Raw genomic sequence first — 24,039 nt, forward strand, 5'->3', positions numbered from 1 at the left:
ATATATATATATCACATTTTCTTTATCAATTCACCTGCTAATGGACATATAGGGCCATTTCTAAGATTAAGCTAATAAACAGAGGTAGGCATGTGTCACTGTAATATGTCTTTAGTTCTTTTGGGGAGATGCCAAGAAGGTGTATAGTTGGATTGAATGGGATTTCTAGTTTCAGTTTTTTGAGGAACCTCCACACTGATTTCCATAGTGGTTGTATTAGTTTACATTCCCACCAACAATGCAGAAGTGTTTCTGTCCCCCGACATTTCCAATGTTTGTTGTTTCTTGAGTTCTTGATGATATCCTTTCTTTCTGGAGTAGGACAGAATTTCAGTGTTACGATTTGCATGTCTTTAATGGCTAAAGATGCCGAACATTTTTGCATTTTATTGGCTATTTGTCTTCTTCTGAAGAGTGTCTCTTCATTTCAATGGCCTGTTTTTAATTGGATCTTTTCGGGGGGGGGTCTAATTTTTTTGAGTTCTTTACTCTAGATATTAAGTCTTCTGTCTAAGGAGTAACCAGCAAAAAAATTTCCTATTCTATAGGTTGTCTCTTCACCCTGTTGATTGTTTCCTTTGCTGTGCAGAAAATGTTTTAATTTTATGCAATCCCATTTGCTGATTCTTGGTATTATTTCTTCTGCAATTGGGGTTCTGTTCAGAAAATCCTTACCTATGCCTATGTCTTGAAGAGTTTTATCAATTCTGTCTTTCAGCAGATTGAATTTCTACTTTAATATCTAAGTCTTTGATAAATTTTTATTTTATTTTAGTAAACAATGAGAGATATGGGTATAGCATCCTTCTTTCGTATGTGTGTAGCCAGCTTTATCAGCACCATTTGTTAAAGAGCTTTTCTCCAGAGTATATTTTTGGGCCTTTTGTCAAAGATGAGAGAGCTGAATGTGCATGTGATAGTTTCTGTATTCTTCATTCTGTTCCACTTATCTGCATGTCTGTGTTTGTGCCAATACCATGCTGGTTTTAGCACTGTAGCTTTATAATATAACTTGAAATCCAGGATTGTGATGCCTCCTGCTTTGCTGTTATTGCCCAGGATTACTTTTGCTATCCAGAGTCTCTTCTTTGAAGTTATTTCCAAAGAAATTCCAAGATTATTTTTTCTAGTTCTGAAAAGAATGCTGTTGGTATTTTGATTGGCATTGAATTAAATTTATATACAAATTTTGGTAATATGGTCATTTTGACAATATTGGTTCATCTATCTGGAAAAAGGGAAAGTGTCCATTTTTCTGATGTCCTCTTTGGTCTCTTTTTTTCACAATACCATAGTTTTTTTGTTATAGACTTCTTTCACTTTCTTGGATAAATTAATTCCTAAGTATTTAATTTTTCTGGAGCTATTGTTTCCTAATTTCTTTCTCATTGTTCATTGTTGGCATATTGGAATGTTATAAGTTTTGTGTTTATTTTAATCCTGCCACTTTGCTGAATTTAATAGTTCTAAGAGTCTTTGGTTGGAGTTTTTGGGGTCTTCTATGCAAAGAATCGTGCCATCTGCAAATGAAGACAGTTTGACATTTTGTTGACTCTCAGTGTGGGGATAGAGGGTGGGTGAGTAAGAACTAAGTCTAGAATCCTCTTAAAGGACAGAGAGCTGAGTTGTACAGAGCATATTCTTTTGGAAATGGAACATCATCTTTAAAAATGAGGCTCAGGTTACAAGCAAGGGAGAGTACAGGGTGACATGGATGGAGACTGACACATAGATCATTAAATGAACCAGTGAGAAAGAACAGGCAGTGTGGCCTTCAAGCATGCATCCCAGTGGTGACCATCTCCTGTGTGTGACCACTGGAGGGCAGCTCTCTGGTCCAGCATGATGCTGAGAAATGACTGAGCCCAGGGTCTCCCTGGGAGTAGCATTTAAACCCATGTATCCAGAGAAAGCTGAACAAAGTAAACACATTCATCTACTCGGTACCATTTGATCCAGCACAGAAGGTGATACACATTCTTTGATGTAAGAACGCTGGCTAGGATAAAACAGGAGTGACTCAGCCAAGCCACTCCCTCCCACCCTGGGCAGAGGGGCGGATGGAAGTAGCCTCTCCTATGCACCTGCTCTCTGCGTGCAAATCAGTAGGCTGCCTGTTTAATTCTCACACAGCCTCAAGATAAAGATGCTATTCCTTTTCTACTTGAGAACACTGAGGCTGGCAGTGTGAAGGAACTTACAGCTAGTACATCACAGAACTGAGATCTGGCCTTAAATGTGGCAGAATGGAAAGCAGTTTATGTCATCATTGTGCAGAATGAGGCTCTAAGGGCCAAAGAAAATCCTCATTTTATGCGTGAGAAAACAAGGAATGACTCGCCCAAGGTCACAAAGCAGGTCTGTGGTAGGGCTTAGACTTGATGTGAGCTCTGAATCCCAGACCCTCTTTCCATCTGCGAGGGCAAATGTTACTTCCTGTTCTTCACCGTGCCAAGGAGTACACAGCCTTCCCCAAAAAAGGAGCCAAATAAATACTATTTTAAAAAGTCACTGCTTCCTCCGGTAATCAAGTTCTGCCTCCACATCATGATCTCTATTGGGTTCCATTAGGCTGCTGCTAGCTCTAACTGCCAGCACCTCTGGACCATGTCATTTTCAAAGAAATTTTGTAAAGCAGCAGCTCTATTATTCTGACAGGGCCTGATCACCTCTTCTTGCCCAAAGCTGTTAAAATGACCAATTTTCCACCATTGCCCCAGCATGAAGGCTAAATGAAGAATGACACAGATTACTTTGCTTGTCTCCTTGCATTCTCTTCCCCACCTCCTGAAGCCAGAGGGCAGCAGTGGAGTTTGATTTCCAGGATTCAGCAATAACCACGCAAAGAGCTAGACTAATGTGGCTTATTTAAAAGTCTAGCAGTGCTCGCTTCGGCAGCATATATACTAAAAGTCTAGCCAAGCTTTTAAAGCATTTGGCATGAACAATTTAAATGCTTTTTTGAACAATATTATTTAATAGGATTGAAAAAATTACCATAATGTAAATGCTTGCAATGACCAGGGTATATATAGGTATGTTTTGGCCCTACTCTTACTATGAATGCACCTGTCCTCACACATACATTGATGAAAATATCATCAGTTACAAATTAACAGAACATTCGATTAATTCTGTCTTAATTCCAGGTGACCAAGTGTCCCAGTTTACCTGGGATTATGGGGTTTCCCAGGACATGGGGCTTACAGTACTGAACTTGGGATAGCCCCAGTCAAACCAAGACAATTGATCACTCTTAAATTATATGGACATTTACTATCAACAGCCCTCAATATTCAATGGAGCTAGTTCCAAGACACCAAAATCTGTGGCTGCTCAAGCCTCTTATATAAAATGACATAGTATTTGCATAAAACCTACCAATATCCATCCATATACTTTAAATCATTTAACTGTAATACCTAATAAAATGTAAATAGTTATCATATTGTATTGTTTCAGAAATAATGACAAGGAAAAATGTCATATTTTCAGTACAAATGCAGTGTTTCCCTCAAATATTTTTCATTCACAATGGTTGGCTGAATTCTCAGATGAAGAACCCGTGGGCACACAGGACCCACTGAATTTATTCAAGAGGTCTAGATGCAGGTGGTCTGAGGGCCATGGGGTGTCTCCAGGATGTCATCAGTGGTTCAGCTCTTTCCTCACTGCCCTTTGTCATCCCCACCATCATAATGACAGCAGGATTAGGACTCTAAGGGACAGCACCCAAGACTCTCCTCATCTCTCCCAGAAGCCCCCAAGCACTTTCTCTTACAACTCATTGGCCCAAACCAGGTTCCATGGCTGCCTCTACCTGCAAGGGAGTCTAGAAAATTGGATGTTTGGCAAAAGAAAATAGAGTTGCTGTGTCTGGTTTTCATCTGGGGCTGGACACTTTGCCTCCTGAACAAACAAGGGTTCTGGGACAAAGGGGAGGGAAAAATCAGAGAAGTCAGCAACCAAGCACATCTGCCCTAACTCTTGCAGACCTGTGGAGAAGAGATGCCAAGGTAAAATTGTCAAGAGGATGCACCAAGGTTGCCACTTACCAGTATGGAACTTTGGGCATGCTGCTTGGCTTCTGTTGCCTCACCCATAAAATGGAGATAAAACAGCACTGCTCTCACAGGACTGATGTGAATATTCAAATGGATGTACACATGGAAATTGCTGAGGTCTCCATGCCAGGCATGTAGAAATTGCTTGATAAACACTAGCTCTTGTTTTCTTTAATAAGAGATGATCTCTCCACCCTCCAGAAGACCAGTTTTTAACTAACTGAAGGGACTCTTGACTCTGGTGGATAGCTGGTGATGGGATCCAACTGGGGTTTGTAAATTGAAGATCAGAAGTGAATCGTTTGGGATCCAATCTAACCATTCCCCTTGGTTGGAGGAAAGTGGGAGGAGAGAGAAGTGGGCAGGGGGAGAGGGCGAGGGGCAGGGAGAGACAGAGACAGATAGAGAGTTGTGGAAAACAGTGCCATCTTATACAGATCTTGACAGAGACCAGAGGTGTGACTCCCATAAGATCCCAGTAGATCCCAGCATACTTGTCGGTGTGCTGTGGGTTTGGCTGTGTAGGAGACAATTTAATGGCCACGGAGTGCAGTCCAGAAATAGATGAAGGATGAAGGTGGAGGGCCCTGGAAAAGGCTGCCATAGCCAGGGTATGCATGGGAAACGGAGTGGCATGAAATATGCCAAAATTCTCAGAGGAGACATAGTCTCTAATACATACAAGTCAGGATTATATGTAGTTTTAGTTTCCTTTTTTTTGTTGTACTTGTTTTTTATATTTTCCAAAGTTTCTACAGTGGTTGGAAATCTCATTCTACCATCATATAAAAATGTCTTTTAAAAGCATTTACAGAGAAGAATACAATCAATCAAGTTCTTTAAAAAAATTTTTTTTTAGTTAGCTCTATTGCTCAGATGCATGGCTTAACCAGCATCACTTTCTCTTTCTCTTTTTCTCTCTGCTTCTTTCTCATAGCTAATAATAAAAATAGATAACCGCATAGTGGACATTTTCCCATGTACATCCCAGGCACTATGCCCAGCATTTGACAATGCATACCTTTTCTTGGACCTGGGATGTAACTCAGTGGCTCTGTGCCACACCTGCCTAGCAAGCGCAAGGTCCTGAGTTCGATTCCCAGTACCAGAAAAAATAATGTAAAGCATATTTATTCTTAAGGAATAGTACGATTGTCAACCTTGTTGTAAAGATGAGAAGACTGAGATTTAGAAACTTAAACTGTGATCCTATTAGTCCCAAATCCTGGTTCCTAATCACTGCTCTTTCTTTTTCCATCTCTCCCACCTTTCAAAAATTACCAGTAAGGTATCTCTGTCAGTTCTGGATTGTAACCCAAAATTTCTCACCTTCATCATGATTTACATTTTGGACCAAGTCATTCTCTGTTGTGGGGGGTGAGGGGCAGTGCACTGTAGGGTGTTTAACCTTATCCATGGGCTCCACCCATGAGAGGACAGCAGCACCCCGCACCCCAAGCACCCAGATGAAATAACCAAAGACCTAGTAAATAATACCTCAGTTCTCGAAAGCTTCTGTTTGCAAACAAATCGGTTCACGAACAGAAATGTTCAGCAAAAGTTTGCCTCCGCTCACAAACTCCTCGTCAGAGACGAACACGACTGCGGCCATCATCCTCTGAGCGCCGCCATCTTCCCGCTCTGACGTGTGGGCGTGGCTTCCTCTAGTTCCGATCACAGGCGCAGACAGACCTGGGCGCCCTTGCTGGGAAGCGTTTTTGTGTGCTTTTTAGCTCATACAGTACTGCACAGTTAATGGTGGTCAAGCCAGCATAGCTCCAGAGAAAGTACGGAGTGAGCATGGCGGTAAAAAGAAAGCACAGAGTGGTAATGAAGGTGACAGGAATGCAGAGTAAGAATGATGCGAAGGTTTTGAAGAAAATAACCACTGAATTGAAGAAGGAAATTGTAGAAAATTATGAGCATGGTATTCACGTGACTGATCTGGACTCAGAGTACTAGATGGCGAAGTCTAAAATCTTGACTTCTTTACCAGTTCTGACAAGGCCGCTGCAGAAGTCTGCAAGAAAGAATTCATGGAGTTCATGAAAGCAGAAAGATACATCGGTCAGCAAGGGTTCAACCATGCTGAAAAAGGGCTCTTCTGGAAGAGGATGATGAACAGAACCTATATCAGGGAAGAGGAAAAGGCACTGCTGGAGGAACACAAGCCCATAAAAGACAGATTGACCCTTTTGCTGTGCCTGAAGCACCACATTCCCAGACCCCTCGCGAACTCCAGGAATAGCATGTGAACAAGGCCAGACTGCCTGTCATGTGGGGGGTGTCAGTGTGAAAGCTTGGGTCACAAGGCAATTGTAAATAAAATGGCTGCCATTAGGAAATATCTTTCTGTGATCCCCGGCACCAAAAAAAGAGAAATATCTGACAACCAATTGCCTGAAAGGTGCCTTCTTCTGTTGGACAATGCCTGGCACACTTTCCAGCCTTAGTGGATGATATGGATGCTGACTATAACTTTATAAAGGTCTAGTTCCTCCCCAAAACACAACACCTCTTCTGCAGCCCATGGACCAGCAAGTGGCCTGCAACTTCAATGAGCTGTACACACAGGCGCTCTTTACCAAGTGTTTGGGTTTTTTTTGTTTTTGTTTTTTTGAGACAGGGTCTCACTATGTAGTTGAGACTGACCTGGAACTCATTGTTTAGACCAGACTGGTCTCGAACTCACAGCGATCCTCCTGCCTCAGCCTCCCGAGTGCTGGGATTACAGGCATGCGCTACCACGTCCAGCGTTTACCAGGTGTTTTGATGTCAGCTGAAGAAACACCTTGGACTCTGAAAGAGATCTGTAAGAAACACGTCAGTGTCCTCCTCTGCATCAGCCTCATTGACAAAGCCTAAAAAGGAGTCACCTACCAGCCCTTAAACTTCGTGGGGAGGAAACTGTGGCCAGAATGTGTCACTGAGGTGACTTTGAAGAGATGAGGCACAGGCAATGGAGGAGACTGTGCCCATGGGCAGGAGTGTGGGTCCCTGATGGTGCAGACAAAGAGGAGCTTGTTGAGAACCAGAAGGAGGAGCTGGTGACAGAGGAACTTGCTGAACTCCAGAGTGAGCAGCAGGAGGCGCCTTCCACCGAGGAAGAGAGGAGGTTAGCAGTGATGTGGCTGTGGAAAATAGAATGAGTGCTGGGATTTCTTTGAGAAGCACCCCTGCAACATAACTGTAATGAGCAGAGTGTTGAATGTGATGAACCATTAAGAAGTCTCTCATTTCTGGAGGGTCGTGCAGCGCAGGAAAAAACAAGCGACATTAGACAGATTTTTTTTTTTTAAATCAAAATTGACTCTGCAGCTGAGAGACAAAGAAGAGAGAAAACCCCTGAAAAAGATCTTCCCCATGTCCTCAGGGACCAAAACCGCCCCCAGATGTCTGCCATAGTTGTGGAAAAGGATTCTGGAGGTCCTCCAGTTGAATGACTGCTAACAGCCAGCAAGAATGGTCCTTGTCCTTCTGGCAAGCTCAGACTCATTCCAGGGCAGGGCATGAAAAGTGCTCCACATGCCTCTGGCAACAAGAGATGCAGGCAGGAGCCAGCATTGCTGCCTCTTGTTCCGAAAGCTGGGATGCTGGGATTGGAATGGATGTGGGTACTTCCAGATCAGCAAAGGGCAGGCAGGGGTCAGGCTCTTGGGGGAAGATGCTGCAGGATCACCTGCTTCAGTCTTCTTCATAGCACCCAGAGCACAGCCAGTCTTCCGTATCCAAGGGTTCCACAGCCCTAGGTTCAGCCAGATTGCAAATGCTCAGGAAAAACAAACAAACTGTGTCTGTGCTGAACATGTACAGACTTTTACCTGTTAGTACTTCCTAAAGGAGAACTATCTATGTAACATTTACAGAGGATGTAGGTAGGTCGTACACAAATACTAAGCCTTTTACATAAGGGACTCCAGCATCCTCAGACTGGTATCTGCAGAGGCCTGGGAACCAATCCCCATGGAGACTGAGAGATGAATGTACTATGTGTGCATGCATCTTTTCGGTTGGCTTTGAAAGTGGCAGCTTCATGAGGTCCTGGTCGCTGATGCATCCCCAGAGCCTAGGCCAGTGGTCAGTATAGCAGATGCTCAATGAAGACACGCAGAGGGACGTACACTCTGAGGGAAAGTGATGTGAGAGTATGTCTCAGCAGTCCTAAGCCAACATGAAGAAAAATGCTTAAATGAATTAACAAAATCAGACAAAAAATGTACCCAAAATCAGACAAAGGACCAGAAAAGCCCACCTAGGTATTTAAAATGAGAACTTAGTGAACACAGCTGTGTAAATCTAGTCGGTGAAGCCATCATAAAATATTGTTTCTAGGGCCCAGGATTTAGCTCAGTGGTTCCGCCACCTGTCTTGCAAATGCAAGGTGCAAGTTCAATCCCTGGTACCAAAAACAAACAAATAAATATTGTTTCTATAAGATGAGTCAATTTTTACAACACACACACACACACACACACACACACAAAAAAAAAATCTGTGATGCTGAGTGCAAAATTGTATGTTTAGCCCAGTTACTAAGATTACAGGAGCAAGCGCCCTCCACCGCCCTGCATTTCTAGGAATTTATCATAGAATTGCATCAACTAAAAACTCAGATGTCTATGCACACGAGACTAGTTAAAGAAATTATACCCACAAATAAATTTAAAACTATATGTCCATTAAAAATGAGTAGGTTTGCATATATTGACTGCATGCTCCAAATTATTAAATTTAAAAATTCAATTGTAAAATATATACAGTAATAATGATGTTATATATGATGGCATAAGCATTTTTTTTTTAATTTGGAGGACTTCACATCAAACTGTTAACAATGGTTTTTTTCTAAAGGAAGACTTTGTGTTTTGAATTTCTTCAATGCTTACATGTTTTTTACACAAACTGATTTTTTAAAAACCTGACTGAAAATAGCTTGCTCATATAAGCCAGGATAAACCAGACACATAAACTTAGAAAAAACTCTATGAAGGTATTTTTAACAGTAATGGATTGTTTCTGAGTAGTGGAATAATGGGGCAGTTTTTGGATCCTCCTTATGAGCATAAATTTATACAGTGAATATGTGTATTACTCAGGGTTCTCCACAGAGACAAAGCCATTAGGACATAAGGCAGAGAATTAGCTCACACGGTCAGAGGTTGGGGAGTCCCTTGACAGGCTATCTGAAAGCTGGAGAACCAGAGAGCTGGTAGAGTGGCTTGATTCCAGTCCAGAAGCCTCAGAATCATGGAGATCGATGATGCAGCCCCGAGGAACCATTCCAAAGGGTGCAGTTCTGAAGCCGGAGGGCAGAAGGGTATCTGGCTCCCAGAGAGGGGTAGGGTTGGGGAGAAGAGAGGGAGAAAAACACAGAGGTGAGGAGAAAACACATCACCCCTTATTTCTTCCTTTTCATTTTCCATCTGGCCCTCAGCCCACTGGTCAGTACCCACCCACATGGAAAGAGGGTCTTCTCCACTTTCTCCACTGCCTTGCAGGCCAGGCTCCCCTGGAAACACCCTCACAGACATTTCCAGAAACACTGCTACTCCGGCTGTGTAGGTAACCCTCAGTGCAGTCCAGAGATGCCCAAATCAACCATCGCAGCCTGCATAGCCAGCACGGGGGCTGATCCACGCCCACAAGCCTTCTTTGTCCAAATCTACTGTTGCATGACATTCTGTTTCCCCAGGATGGACGACATCCAGCTCTGCAAGGACATCATGGACTTGAAGCAGGAGCTGCAGAACTTGGTCGCCATCCCAGGTAACTGTGCAGAGCTTCATCTGGTCTTAGCAGCTTCTCAGGGACCCCAGCCCCCTATCTGTGTCCCTGGGGTCAGAAGACAAAGTTCATGTCTTCTAGCATGGCTCATTCTTTCAGTGCAGTGCTCCCTGGCCACATGATTCAAATACACATGGTTTAATTTGGGCAGACTTGTGTTTAAGTGCTAATTATGGCCACCTTTTTGGCCTTGGGCAATTCACTTTTCCTCTCTGAGACAATTTCTCCTCCTCAGACACGTGAGGTAATAATAGTAATAGTACCTAACTCACTGGGTACAGATAGTATTGTGATAAATGTAAATAAATATAAATGGTAAATAAATTGCCAGCCAGATGCTTAGCTTGATAGTTGGCCCAAAGAGTCCAATAAATATTAGCAATTATTATCATTATTATCTTGATTGAGAATGGGTAAAGTATACTGGTTATGAGCACTAACTTAGGAGTAAAACCTACACTTGCTATTTATTATTATTATTATTTGAAACACTGAGCCTCAAACCCAGGGCCTATGCGTGTTAAGTCAGGGCTCATGCATACTAGACAAAGACTCAAGCACTGAGTCACTCCTCCCCGATCCCTGTATTTGCTAGTTATTTGGCTTTGTCTCAGTCACTTTCTCACCGCTGAAACACAATACCTGTCACCACACCTTAAAGGAGGAGGGAGCATTTGGTGGGACAAAGCAGCTGGGAACCAGGAAGAATGAGAGAAAGAGGGGCGGGAGATAAAATGTACTCTTCAAAGGCTCATCCCCAGTGACTTACTTCCTCCACCTAAGCCCCACCTCCTGAAGCTCCTGCCACCTCCCAACAGCCCATTAAACTATGAATTTATCAATGGGTCAGAGTCTTCAGGATCCAGTCACCTCCCAAAGGCCCCACCTCTGAATGCTGCTGCTCCACGGACCCAGTCTTTAACATGTGAGTCCTTGGGGGACTTTGGGGGTCCAAATGGTAGTGTCTTATATCCCTTATGGTTAAAATGTGACCAGTAATGTGATCCTCATGAGGTTGCTGTGACGTCCCACGGTGTGAACACAGTGGATAGGTGCCCAAAGCCATCCGGCTGTACAGACAGGTGTGCACCACGGAGCAGGCACAGGTGCTATTGCTTTATGGACGTACAGGTGCCAGGAACTCTACAGGCTCTGGGAATAAACGAATGAACGACTGTTCTAAGTGAAAGGAGGTGACGACCAGCGGAGACAGGCTTTCTTCGGGGGATGATTAGAATGTTCTGAGATGGAGAGTGTGGCTTCACTGCAGAGTGTTTGCCTAGCATGTGTGAGACCTTGGATTTGATCCCTAGTACCACACACACACACACACACACACACACACACACAGTTCTAAAAGGGATTGTGGCAGTGGTTGTACAACTCTGAGTATACACTAGGAACAGGTGAATTGCATGGTGTGAATTATTTTAATAAAGTCATCCCCCTCCAAAAAAGTTAAATGTCAAATATAAAACAATAAATGAACGAGGAAAAAAATTAAATTCAGACACCATCTACTAGGATTGGTCAGGTGAGGAACTTTGGCACTCTAAGTTTTAAAAGCTTTCCTAAAGTTGGGCATGGTTGTGCATACCTATAATCCCAGCTACTGAGAAGAGTGAGCTAGGAGGTCCAGCCCATCTCAAGAAAATAAAAATAAATAGGGCCGGGGTTGTAGCTCAGTGGCACCCATGCTTGCCTGGCAAGTGCAAGGTCCTGAGTTCAATCCCCAGGACTGGAAAATAAACAGATAAACAAATAAAAGCTTCCCAAACGACCATGATGAGCAGTCAGGTGTGACAGCGCACTCTCGTTTTAGACTCCTTCCAGGAAGAGTTTGCTCGAAAGATCCAGAAACCGAGCCAAGCTCATATGTGCACCAAATGGGCAGTTACTAGAAGGACAGAGAAGTCTTCCAGAACCCTCGGACAGTGTTTGTTCCCCGTGGCTCTCATAACAAACTTCTGCCGCTTAACACCCCAGAAATGTATCTCTCACAGCTCTGGAGCAGCTGGCAGGCTGTGCTGTCTCTGAGGCTCTAGAGGAGAATCCTCCCTCACCTCTTCCTACCTCTGGTGGCTGCCGTCAGTTCTTTGCGCGTGGCTGCCCCACACCAGGCTCTCCCTCTGTCTTCACATGGCCTCCTCTCTGTGTCCCTGTGTGTCATCCTCCTCTTCTTTTAGGGACTCCCATCATCGGGCTGGGGCTGGCTCTAATGAGTCTCACTTAATTTTAGCTGAATGAAATACATCTGCTGCATAATTTCCACATTACTTCAGAAATAGGCTATTTCTGAACAGGGTGGACATGAACTTTTAAGAGGAAATAGCATTTCTAGTCAGAGTAGATGTGACTCTGGTGGTGGTGAGGTAATATTCAGCTACTGCGGGCTTGAAGCTCAGGCCAGTCTCACAAGGGCCTGAGATAAAAATGAGAAAATAATGGAATGGTCCTTGCTGCTCACCCCCATTTTGGGAAGCTCTAAAAGGGAAGACCACTTACCTTCCCTTTCATGGTTTCCCTAAGCAATAAGCAATTCTCAGGGCCTCTGTGCTCTAATTCCCACTTCCCAGGAGACACTGATGGGTCTGGCATGGGCCAGTATAACCTCTCTGATTTGTTTCTTGGTTTTGTTTTTGAGACAGGGACTCACTTTATAGTCCAGGCTGGCCTCAAAGTCATGGTGATCCTCCTGCCTCAGCCTCCCGTGTGCTAGGATTACAGGTGTGCGCCAGCATGCCCAGCACTACGACCTTTCTGGATGGAGGCTTCTCAGGGCCCACTGTTGGCTCAGAGGGGACATGGGGGATCGGTGAGGCACAGGAAACCTGAGTGTATGGCCATGAAGTTCCCAAGGACCTGCAGGCCAAAGGGCTCCACTTGAGGCAGTGGCAGCCTATAGAGCATGTGTGGAAATAGGTGGTTGAATGCACCGATTGAGGTGTACGGCTGTTGAGGGGCAAATTTAGGATAAGGAGGACAAGGCACTTAAGAGGAGCCCCCAAAATTCACTAATTGGGATTATTTTGGTGGTAATGCGGGCCAAGGGAAGTATTGTACTACTAGCCAAGTGCTCTACCATTGACCTACAGTCCCAATCCTCTTTTAATATATTTTTTCAGTACTAGGGACTAAACCTAGGACCTTCACACTGAGCTGCATCCCAAGGCTTTTTTTTTTTTTTTTTTTTGAGACAGGGTCTCACTATGTAGTTGAGACTGAACTGGAACTCACTATGTAGCCCAGGCTGGTCTCGAACTCACAGTGATCCTCCTGCCTCAGCCTCCCGAGTGCTGGGATTACAGGTGTGAGCCACCACGCCCGACTCCAAGGCTATTTAAAATTTTGAGACAAGGTGAGTTGCCCAGGCTGAGCTCAAACTTGCTATCCTTCTGCCTCAGCCTCTCAGAGTACAGCCGCGTATCACCTCCATCACCACCACCACCACACCCAACCCTTTGCATTTTTTATTTGCGACAATCCTGCTAATTGCCCAAGCTGGCCTAAAACTTGTGGTCCTCCTGCCTCGGCCCCTCCCTGCTCCGAGTAACTGGGATTACAGGCATGTGGTACCACATCAGATGGAATAAACAACCTTTAATGCACTAGAAAATAATAAAAATGTGTGATAGCAATCTCTGAAAAGCACAGTGCCAAAACATAAATACAGACAGGTTCAGTACTGATGCTCCACAGCAGGGGTCAGGGCCGTCACAGCTGCAGGCGGAGGCTCTCAGTCCCACCCAATGGATGCCGCAGACTGAGAACGTGACTCAAACTACACTAGGGTTAGACAGCAACGGAGCCCAGGTGCTTAATGCCAGTCCTGCTGATTCTCCTGCAGGCCGCTTCCTCCCATCACCTCCACGGAGGAATTCAGATCTGGAAGTCCTGGCAGACTCCCCCCACTCCATCCTTCTTGCTGGGTGTCCTTGTCTGTCTTCCCTGTACCAGCACCAGGTTTCCAGATGCAAGTAGTCAAGTTCAGGGGAAGAAAAGCCTATGAATATTTCTTGCAACACATCAATAATAGAAGTACTAAGTACAGAGGACAGTGAGCTGCTGAGAAAACCACATTTCTTGAGCCAGGGTCAGAGAAGAATTCACCATGCCTTGATAGAGATTGGTGACTGAGGATGGAGAACACCCGGGGCCCTTCCAGCTGGAGGGCTTCTCAAGGTCCGGCTGGGATGTCTCACACCACCCCCACTGCTCTCACCACCTCCGGACAGCTGGGGATGCTTAGGGGAGGCTGTGAAGGCCACAGGTGCCTTCCCCTTGGATCTAAAACTTATGTCCTTTCATAGGGTTCAGGGGAAAGATTAAACCAGTGGTTTTCAAACAGGGGCAGTTTTGATCTCTGGGGAGTATCTGGCATTGTCTGGAGACACAGTTAGGCGTCACAGCTTTTAGAGGGGGAGCTTTTAGAGGGGGAGCTAAAAGCACCCAGTGGCTGCAGGCCAGGCATCCTGCTGTGCCCAGCACAGCCCTGCAACAGACAAGCAGCCCCATTCTGCCCCGTGCTAATTGTGCAGAAACTGAGGAGCCCAGGTTAAAAGACTGTAAAGCTCATGACATAATGACTGTCACTACAACGGCTTCAATTTATTAAGCTCTTACCTGTGTGTGCACTTTATGAGATCTGCTCTTCCTCCATTAAATAAGTATTTATTTCTTTTATACCTGGTTCAGTAAATATTTAATCTGGAGGGCATAAATCATTAAAGCACAATGACAACATAAACTAAGAGTCTGAGCTGAGGTGATGGCTCAGCTTTCCTAGCATGGGTCAGGCCCTGGATTTAATCCCCAGCACCACCAACAAAGAAAATAAAATAATTCCGTATCATAATGGCAGCTAACTTTTCATAAGCCTTTACTATGCACCAGGTATTTCACTTGATTTGTTTCTCCTGAAATGTGCAATAACTTTATGTTTATCTGTGTTGAGAGACTGGATACTCCAAGTGGTTGAGGAATGTGCCCAAAGTTGCACAGCTAGAACGAGTGGGGAAGTTGGGGCCTCAGGCCAGGACTGTCTAGATCTACAGTGAGAGTCTCAGTTGTGATGGGAGGTATGGACCAGGGAGACCAGATCGGAAGTCACAGCATGGTCCTGGGGGAATGGTGGCAGCCTGGCTTAGGAGATAAGTGGAGGAGGTAAGAAGCATGTGGCAGGGTCACAATGTGAGGACCAAGTTTCCAGGTCACGGTGGGCTCCATGCCCCTTACCCAGAATAGAGTAAATGCAAAAGTTCCTTTCTGAAAAATTCCATTCTATGTGGCAGTTTCTCTGTGCTTTGACAATTGCAGTTCCTCTTTTAGGGCATCTCCACCCTGCTTCTATTTCTCTTTTTAAGACAAGCTTCTTTTTGGGTGATCTAATCAATATAGGAATTAGTTATAGTTGATATAGGAATTAATTATAGTGGACATAGATAGTCATATGTCTTAGCAAAAGTCAGAAAAGAGGAATTAGTTGTTTAATGAAAAGAGGAATTAATTCTCTAAAGGCCTTAGGTAAGTTTCCAATACGTACCCTCCCAGCACCCCATAATAAATTTGCACATGTAAGCATTAGGTCATGTTCCAATGTTTCCTCCCGATGCCCCTTGATGATAAGGGAAAACTAAAAATAGTAACAGAAAAATCCTATATAAACTTGGTTCAAAGTTGGATCTGGGCTCTCAGTCTGAAGCCGCTGTGATGGTGACACCTGAGAGTCCAAGCTCGAGCTTGCAATAAACTCCTCTTGCAATTGCATCGGACATGACTCCTTGGTGGTCTTTGGGGACTTCGCGACTTGGGCACAACAACATGGCCAGCCTGTGGAGGCATGAGGAAGCAGGATATGTGATGCCGGAAGAGAGTGAAGTTGGCAAGCTAGAGTTCTCATGGGCAAGTAGGTGAGTGAGTGATGGCGGTAAAATGAAAGGGTCGGTTAAGCAGGAGGATGGTGCCTGGATGAAGGTGGGGGTGTTGCTAGGAAAGGTATGTGACACAGGCAGGTGAGGAGCATTGGCCACTGACTCGGAGACTTGTATCTGCCACTTTCTCGTCGATGTGACAAAGTACTTGACACCCACAACTTGAGGAGAGAGGCTTATATTGGCTCACAGTTTCCAGTGGGCTCCATCCAAAGTCAGCTGGAGGTGGAGCCTGGTTGGAAGAGGTGGCTCACTGGGGCCGTGATGTGGAAGGGTGTATCTCCCTCCTGTGGTTCTTTGCTTCCTAGTTGCCATGATGTGAGCAGATTTTCACGCATCAAACCCCTCTGCCGTGCCATGGAGCTGACCGACCATGGGACAAATCCATCGAAACTGTGAGCCAAAATAATCCTTTTGTCTCAGTGATGAGGAAAGTACTAAGACACCCAGCGAGTGAAAAACACAGCCAAGATTCCAACCCTAAACCACTGGGCTCACGAGCTTCAAATATTTACCTTCAACCATTTCTTTACTGATGTTTTCTTCTTCCCAGAGAAAGAAAAAACCAAGTTGCAGAAGCAGAGAGAGGACGAACTAATCCAGAAGATCCACAAATTGGTACAGAAGAGAGATTTTCTTGTGGATGATGCCGAGGTGGAGCGGTTGAGGTGAGAGGGATGCATGAGGCAGCCTGACCCAACCCTGCCACTAACGCATGACCTGCTCTGAGGACTCACAGCCTTATCTGACCAGGATGGTCTCTGCCATTGCTTCCCAGACACTGAACCCAAAAGAATCCCACCCTTCTGGTCTGAAGACTGATTTCATATACTCGAGAGAAATGTCAACTTGGTCCCCAAAGTCTGGCAAAGGCCTGTGTGACTCAGGTGATGTCATTCAAAGAGGTGACCAGGGAGGAACTGCACATGGCAGAGCTCCCTACACATCCTTCCAACTCATAAGGCAATTTCTCCAAACCTCGCCTGTCTCTACCAAAACTATGAATTGCTTGCTTTTCCTGTCATCTCAAATTACCTGCTTTGTCCTTTTCTTTACCTTCTCTCAGGGGCTCTAATACTTTTGCTACCTACATGTACCTTTCGACTTCACTTGCAGAACCATGAACTCTGGAGCCACAGTGCAGTTCCCAAGGAAACTGGGCATGGGAAAAGCTGTTCATGTTCATTCCTGAATATTTTTGTCCTAGAACAAAGCCTTTGCTGTCTCTCTCCTTGTGGAGCCAACTTCTTTAGTCTTGGGTCCTTTGAAGTCCCTCTCTGCAGCCACCTAGGCTGTGCCTTGCCTAACTCAGCTCAGTTGGCCCACTTATTTTATTTTTTGTGACTTTGAAGAGCTGAGTCACTTGCTTTCTGAGATTGGCCACAAACCTTGCGGAAACAGATGACCAGAGTGGCTTGAAAGTACAGGGCTGGAGTGGTATTGCCCAGATCAATGATCCAGCAGGGAAGCTGGGTCCTATAATGTCCCTCTTTCTGTCCTGGGGTCTTATCCTAGCCCTGGGTCACCATGTACCCCATTGTTGATATTCAGAGCAGGTTCATTAAACATAGTATCACACACCACATACACATAGCACACAACAACATATATGCACCATTCACAAAGACCAACATCTGGTCCCCACACTCTACTTTTCACCTCATTTTTTTTTTTTTTTTTTTTAGTTCCTTGATGTTTTGCTTGCTTACTGTCTTCTCTCTTCCATATCTGCCTTCCCAGGGAGCAAGAAGAAGATAAGGAAATGGCTGATTTCCTGAGAATCAAGTTAAAACCTCTAGACAAAGTAACCAAATCTCCAGCCAGTGAGTGCATGCATTGTTCCTCCTCCTCCCTCCCAAAAGAAAAAAGGATATTTCAAAGCAATAGCCCAGAGGTGCATGACAGAACGCTTTTTAGAGATTAGACTTGAGCATGGGATGGCAGAAGATAGCGTCAGCTTCATGGGCCTGCAGCTTGTATGGCTCCCCAGCCCCATGCCAAGAAGGGCTCAGAGCTGAACTTCTGCTATTGCCGTCTTGCAAACCTTAATATTTTTGGAACAAGGGGCCTTGTATTTTTATTTGGCTTTGAACTCCAAAATCCATGTAGCTGGTCCTGGAAGCAGCTGGCCCTCCCTAATCACATAATTTGATGAATTTCACAAAAGGAACTGGGTGGCCACTTTAGGGCTGGAATATCTGGAAGAAATAGCAGCACATTTTTCAAAATATTAGCCTTAAAAAAATTAGTCTTACAAGGTACTTAGAGCAAAAGGGGTTCTATGTAAAATAAGTTTGAGAAACTCTGCACACTTGAGCCTCTATTTGGAGGCCCCAGGGTCCCTTATGATATTAAAGTGATAATGGATCCTACTGTCAACGAGCTTTCTTCTCTCCATTGACTCACTATTTCTCAGATGTGTCTAACACTCAGCCGGGGATTTAGCTCAGTGGTTCTGCCACCTGCCTCAAATGTGTCTAACTGCTGTATTAGGGAGGCTTCTTTCAGTCATAAGAAATGGATGCCCAATTCAATCTGGTCTAAGCACAAAAGGAGTTTTGCTGGAGGAAGAGCCATAAGAACGAGGGCTACAGGGACTGAACACTCTTAGAATTCCCTCATTTCCCTTCCATTTCTGATGTTTACCCTTCTTTGCAGGTCAGTGTCATTTCCCCCTATACACAGGCCTTTTCCATGGGCCTGAATCCCAGAACCATAGCTTGGTAGCTCCAAGGCAGTGCCAGATTCTTTCTCTGGGTATCTAAGTACATAAGTCTCAGGGGATGACTCAGATTGGTCCTTCTTGGCTCAGGTTGCCACCCCTTCGGCCTATCACTGTCACCAGAGGCTGGAGTGCTCTGATTGGTCAGGTCTGTCACATGCCCTTTCCTTGATCCACAGAGACATGGGCTGTTACCAGAGGAAGAGGGACTAGAAATCTTGCTGGGAAAACAAAACTTGAAAAGTGAACACTAAATAACCATAAATGTCGTTTACTATGCTGTCCATTGGCATCCCATGAAAACAGTTGTAGAGTTCAAGAGTAAAGAAAGAAAAAAGTGTGCTCCCTTCTGCTGGTTCCTAAAACCACAAGGCACAGGATCCCTGCCTAAAGCCAATGACCTCAATAGATTCTCTCTTCCATGAAAGGCAAAGTAGAAAAACCCCACCTGGCAGCTCAGAGGGGCAAGGAAACTTGCCTTCTATGTGGGATTATAGATAGAAAAGAGCAACAATTCTGGCAAGAAATCAAAACACCAAGCCTGCAGTACAATTAAGGGGCCAAGTATATGCCCCAAATTTACACTATTCATTTGGAGCTGGAATCCCAAGTTGAAAAATAAAAACTAGATGAAAGCCAGTGAAATCTCTGGGACCCTAGCAGGAGAAATGCAGAACTGCCCATTAGGGACCTTTCTGCAGCCCATAGTACCTAGCACTCCCATAGGTAAAGCAACTCCTCAAAAAAATGAGCTCTCAATAAAATTAAAAAACCCACGAAAAATTTTACTACCATGAGGAGAATCAGTAATGCAACAAAGACGATGACCTTCCAAGAATCAGACACAACAAAACTATTTTTTAAATTTTTAAATTTTTAATTTTTTGTTTTTTTGAGAGAGGGTCTCACTATGTAGTTGAGACTGCCCTGGAACTCTGTAGCCCAGGCTGGTCTCCAACTCACAGAGATCCTCCTGCCTCAGCTTTCCAAGTGCTGGGATTACAGGCGCTACCACGCCCGACTCACAACAAAACTATTTTGAAGAGACAATAAATGAAATATCATTAAGGATAAGATAAGGAATAAAACCATAGTGAAATAGCAGGATGCTGTGAAAAAAGAATAAGTACATTGAAGGAGTGGCTCTTTGGCAAAGTGCTTGCCTAGCATGCACGAGGCCCTGGATTCCATTATTGGCAAGACAAAAATATAAATAAATAAGATAGGCAAGCAAATAAATCAACTGCTGCAAGCTGTGTTCTCTCTAAAAACAAAGAATAAGGAGACTTGTTTAAAAAATCAGCCTTCCCAGAGTTGAAAGATGTGAACCCTCAGAGTGAAGTGACCTGAAAAAAAGTTCTCATTTTGTCCGCTCACCAAATACCTCTTGAATGGCAGGTCCTGCACAGGGCTTGGGAGATAACAGCGGTTAGGACTGCTGAGTGGGAGAAGGGCTGAAAGCTCTGACAAGAGGCCGAGAACAAGAGGCCCACAGGAAGTGGAAACAGTCACTGGATCATCTAAAATGCACACTCACAACAGGGCCTGGCCAAGGAGTCAGGGTGGGGTTGCGGCTGCCCACCTGGGGTTCTGCTCCCCTCCCATCTCCCTCTTCCTTGTGTTCTCCCTTGCTGCAGGCTCCCGGGCAGAGAAGAAAGCAGAGCCCCCACCTAGCAAGCCCACGGTGGCCAAGACAGGGCTGGCACTCATCAAGGATTGCTGCGGAGCCACCCAGTGCAACATCATGTAGCCCCCACATGGGGTACCCCCGGGGCTGCGGGGATCCCCTCCCACCCTCTTGTCATCAGAGCCCCCACTTCACCGGGGCTCAAGAACTCTTCAAGGCAGAAGGGGTTAAAGGCAAGCCTGTGACTGCCACCAGGGGCCATGGCCGTGGCAGGCGGGCCCAGCCACCCTGTACAGAGTGTAGCAATAGGAGTCCCTCACTGTCGCATGGCCCTCCCCAGAGCATGCCGAACCCAGGAGTCTGTCTCACCATTTATCCAACCACCAGGAAAAGTCCTCCCTCACGAAAGTATATCCCCACTTCTCTCTAGCTGTATCTAACCCACCATGCCGAATGAACTGGGAGAGGGGCGTGATCCCCAGGTGTGTATAGTTCTGACTTCTCAACAATCCAGCACCACGTTGGACATATCCCGCATCCACCTTCCTAGCTCTGCCATCCGGCCTGGCCCAAAAGGGCACAAGTCCCCGCCCTCGTCCGTCCTCTCCCAGGGAGAGTGCTCTGGATGGCTCCACCCGGCCCATGCGTCTCTCAGGTGCCATGAGTATCGCCTTCTTGGAGACCGATGGCCGGCCTGTAAACACTGAGCTAGGGTGTGCTGTTGTACTCACATCTCCTGCTTCCTCCCACCCCATGTCTGGGCCTGATTCACATCAGGAGGGGTCCGCTATGCTCTTGGCTGAGAGTTGCAGTCTCCCACACTGAGGTCAACGAGGATGAGAAGGAGACCTGGAGACCAGCAGATGCTGACTCAGGTACTCTTCACCCACCGGGGGCCGCTGCAGGAGCGCTAGCAGGATGCGCCCCACCGGCCGGACACAAGACCTCCGTGAAGAACAGGCAGGAGAGGCAGCCTGACCCAACCGTGTCCCGTCATGTGGTGGTGTATTTGAACCAGCCTAATAACCCCGCCTGTGTAGCTTGATGTACATTTGCTACAGCCAGCCCGGCACAGCCTGTGTGACCTCTTTACGTGTATGTGTGTCGTGCCCGGCCTAAGTAGTTAGCGTAACTCAAGACTCACTGATGTGCAATCATCCATCAGAGAAAATAAAAGTGGAAACCACGTACGCATTTTAATAGTTTTTACTTTTCTTCTTGATTATAGAAGTAAATCATGTACATAGTAAATAATTTTAAAAGTATACAAAGCATAAAGAAGTTGTTTTTTTTTTTTAAATACCCACGAGTCCTCTAGAGACCTCTGATTTTTTGGCATGTTTCCTTGAAGTATTTTTTATGCATTTTGTTTTTCCTGCTTGACATCATATTGTACCATTTTATAACAAAAATTTCCCCCCACTTATCACTAGATCACTATGATTTCCTTGCATCACTAAAAGCTCTTTGTAAACATTAAACACTCTTTGCAAATGTTCAGAATGGCTGCTTAGTAATCCATCTTGTGATTATACCTGTCACTCATCACCATTTCTTCATTACTGGGCTCACACTTAGAAAGTGTCCTGTTTTCAGTATTGTAATAATGTTATGATAAATGCCTTCAGGAGATAAAACTTCATCTTAAATTCTTATTTTTCCTTAAGATAAACTCTTTCCTTTTTTTCTTTTCAGCGCTTGGGATTCATCCAGGGCCTTAGATGTTAGGCAAGTGCTCTACCACTGAGCGACATCCCCAGTCCAAAATAAACTCTTAGAAGTAACACTCTGGGGCCATCAATGAGAAGCAATTTTCAAAATATTTCTAGATCACAAGTGTATGCACAGGTGTCTCCATGCACAGCAGCTTTGGAGCTGACCCCAAGTATGTTGGACTAGGGGCCCCAGTCTTCAGATTGACGGCCCCTCCCAGGGGACAGCATGCCTCAGCCTCCACTCTTGTCTCAGATGTATTTCTGTTCAGCCCAGGCTTTGTCCCCACACTGCTTCCTGCCATTCGGATGCTGAAGAGGCTTCCCAGCCTAGTCAAGCAAGGGACACCCTGACCTCCTCCTGTACCTAGACAAGCATGGAGCCAGGCTGAATGGGTGTCGTAGAGCTGCCGTAACAAACTAACTCAAGCTGGGGTCTTCACACAAGAGCAATCCAGCCTCCCATGGCTCTGAAGGCCAAAGGCAACAAGACATCTGCAGGGCCATGCTCTCTCCCAAGGCTTCAGGGAAGATGCTTTTTTTTTTTTGCTTTTTCCAGTTCGTGGTGGATCTTTGCAATCCTGGGCCTCCCTTGGCTTCACTGGTCCAATCTACCTCCATCTTCACATGGCCTTCTCCTCCTCACGTCTCTGCGTTCTCTCCTCGTCTTACAAGGACATGAGTCACTGCATTAGGGCCTACTCGAATCCAGCATGGTCTCTCAGCTTGATCCTATCTACCTCACTTCTGTAAAGACCCTATTTCCAATTGAGATTACATTTCTGAGGTTCCAGGTAGACATGCATTTTGGGGACCTACTATTAAACCCTCTACAGACCCTTCCCACTCTAATTCACAATAAATCCAAATTCAGGCCACAAAGGGCTGCTGCTCTCTCTCTCTCTGGTGGGCAACATGGGCTGGGGAGGCCTGACCTCAGACAGCCACAGAGCTGGCACTCACCCGTGTGACAGATCATGGGGTCATTGGATCCTCATTAAAAACTTCCACTGAGCCCTGCAACAGGGCTTACCTTAGGATCCTGCTATGTCACTGACATTTTTATTTTTTTATTTTTTGGTACCAGGGATTGAGCCAGGTCCTTGAGCTTGCAAGGCAGGCCACCGAACCACTGAGCTAAATCCCCTTCACTGACATTTTAAAAAGCAAACATTTATTTAGACTTTCGCAGAAGAGCAGAAGGTAGTGATTCATAATGCTCCTGGATCACGAGGGCTGCCTGCAAACCTGGAAACTTAGAAGGCTGTGGGATCCTGCATGCTACACTCATTTCTGTGGGAAGCCATGGGGAAGGCATTAACAGAAGTCACATTTATGGCAGCTTATCACTGTACACTAAGCAATAGACACACATCAGCACGCTTGCTCCTCACAGAAGCCCACCAAGGCAGAGCCTGTCATTACTTCCTCTTCACAGATGAGCAAGTGGCAGTAAATCCATGGCCCAAGGTCCCACAGGTAATTAGTGGTACACTCATCATTCACCCGCCTCTCCTGTTGCCTTCAGTTCTGTCTTTGTATGTTTATAAACTCTCTCTTCTCCTTCCCTCATTTAAAAAACAAAAATAGGGCTGGGGATTCAGCTCGGTGAGGTTTTGCCACCTGCCTTGCAAGGTCCCAAGTTTGATTCCCAGTACCAAAAACTAAAAATTAAATTAAAAATTTTTAAAAATCACCTTTCAGGGGCCAGGGATTTAGCTCAGTGGTTCGGTGGCCTGCCTTGCAAGCGCAAGGACCAGAGTTCAATCCCTGGTACAAAAAAAAAAAAAAAAAAAATCACCTTTCATCACCGCTTTTGTGGTACAGTGGACCGTTGAGTTACAACTGCTCTGACATATAAACAACTTGGGTTACGATGAGAATTTTATTTTTTGGTACTGGAGATCGAACGTAGGACCTTGTGCTTATGAGGCAGGCATGGTGGCACTGAGCTAAATCCCCAGCCCACAACCAGAATTTGTTTTAAGAACATTGTCTTGAGTTACAATGGAAATGCCAGTCACTTGTGCTTCCAGATGGTCTCAGATATAAATTTAACCCTTGAAGAGTTCTGGAAGGAACATTACAACATCCTTTCCTGTGTGGGGTTGAGAAATCCTGGGCCATTGTCTCTCCAAGGACACTGTATACAGGAGAGACCTTGAAGGCTGTGCAGAGGAGCCTGAGCCTTCCGCTGACC

At 45.2% G+C, this 24,039-nt stretch overlaps 1 protein-coding gene across 1 annotated transcript in view; it reads left to right on the forward strand.

Annotated features, from left to right (window-relative positions):
• Bmerb1 (bMERB domain containing 1) overlaps nucleotides 1–21,745 on the forward strand; it is a 110,189-nt gene extending 88,444 nt beyond the window's left edge. Inside the window, exons 3-6 of the mRNA XM_010610789.3 lie at nucleotides 9,757–9,830; nucleotides 16,332–16,446; nucleotides 17,519–17,601; nucleotides 20,138–21,745. Of these exons, the coding sequence (XP_010609091.1) occupies nucleotides 9,757–9,830; nucleotides 16,332–16,446; nucleotides 17,519–17,601; nucleotides 20,138–20,250 (385 nt within the window). The 3' untranslated portion in view covers nucleotides 20,251–21,745. The remainder of the gene's footprint in view (nucleotides 1–9,756; nucleotides 9,831–16,331; nucleotides 16,447–17,518; nucleotides 17,602–20,137) is intronic.
• Nucleotides 21,746–24,039: the final 2,294 nt, after the last annotated feature.

The sequence above is a fragment of the Fukomys damarensis genome, unplaced genomic scaffold (genome assembly GCF_012274545.1).
Source record: "Fukomys damarensis isolate Sample0158 unplaced genomic scaffold, DMR_v1.0_HiC HiC_scaffold_34, whole genome shotgun sequence".
In the NCBI taxonomy this organism is placed as follows: Eukaryota; Metazoa; Chordata; class Mammalia; order Rodentia; family Bathyergidae; genus Fukomys; species Fukomys damarensis.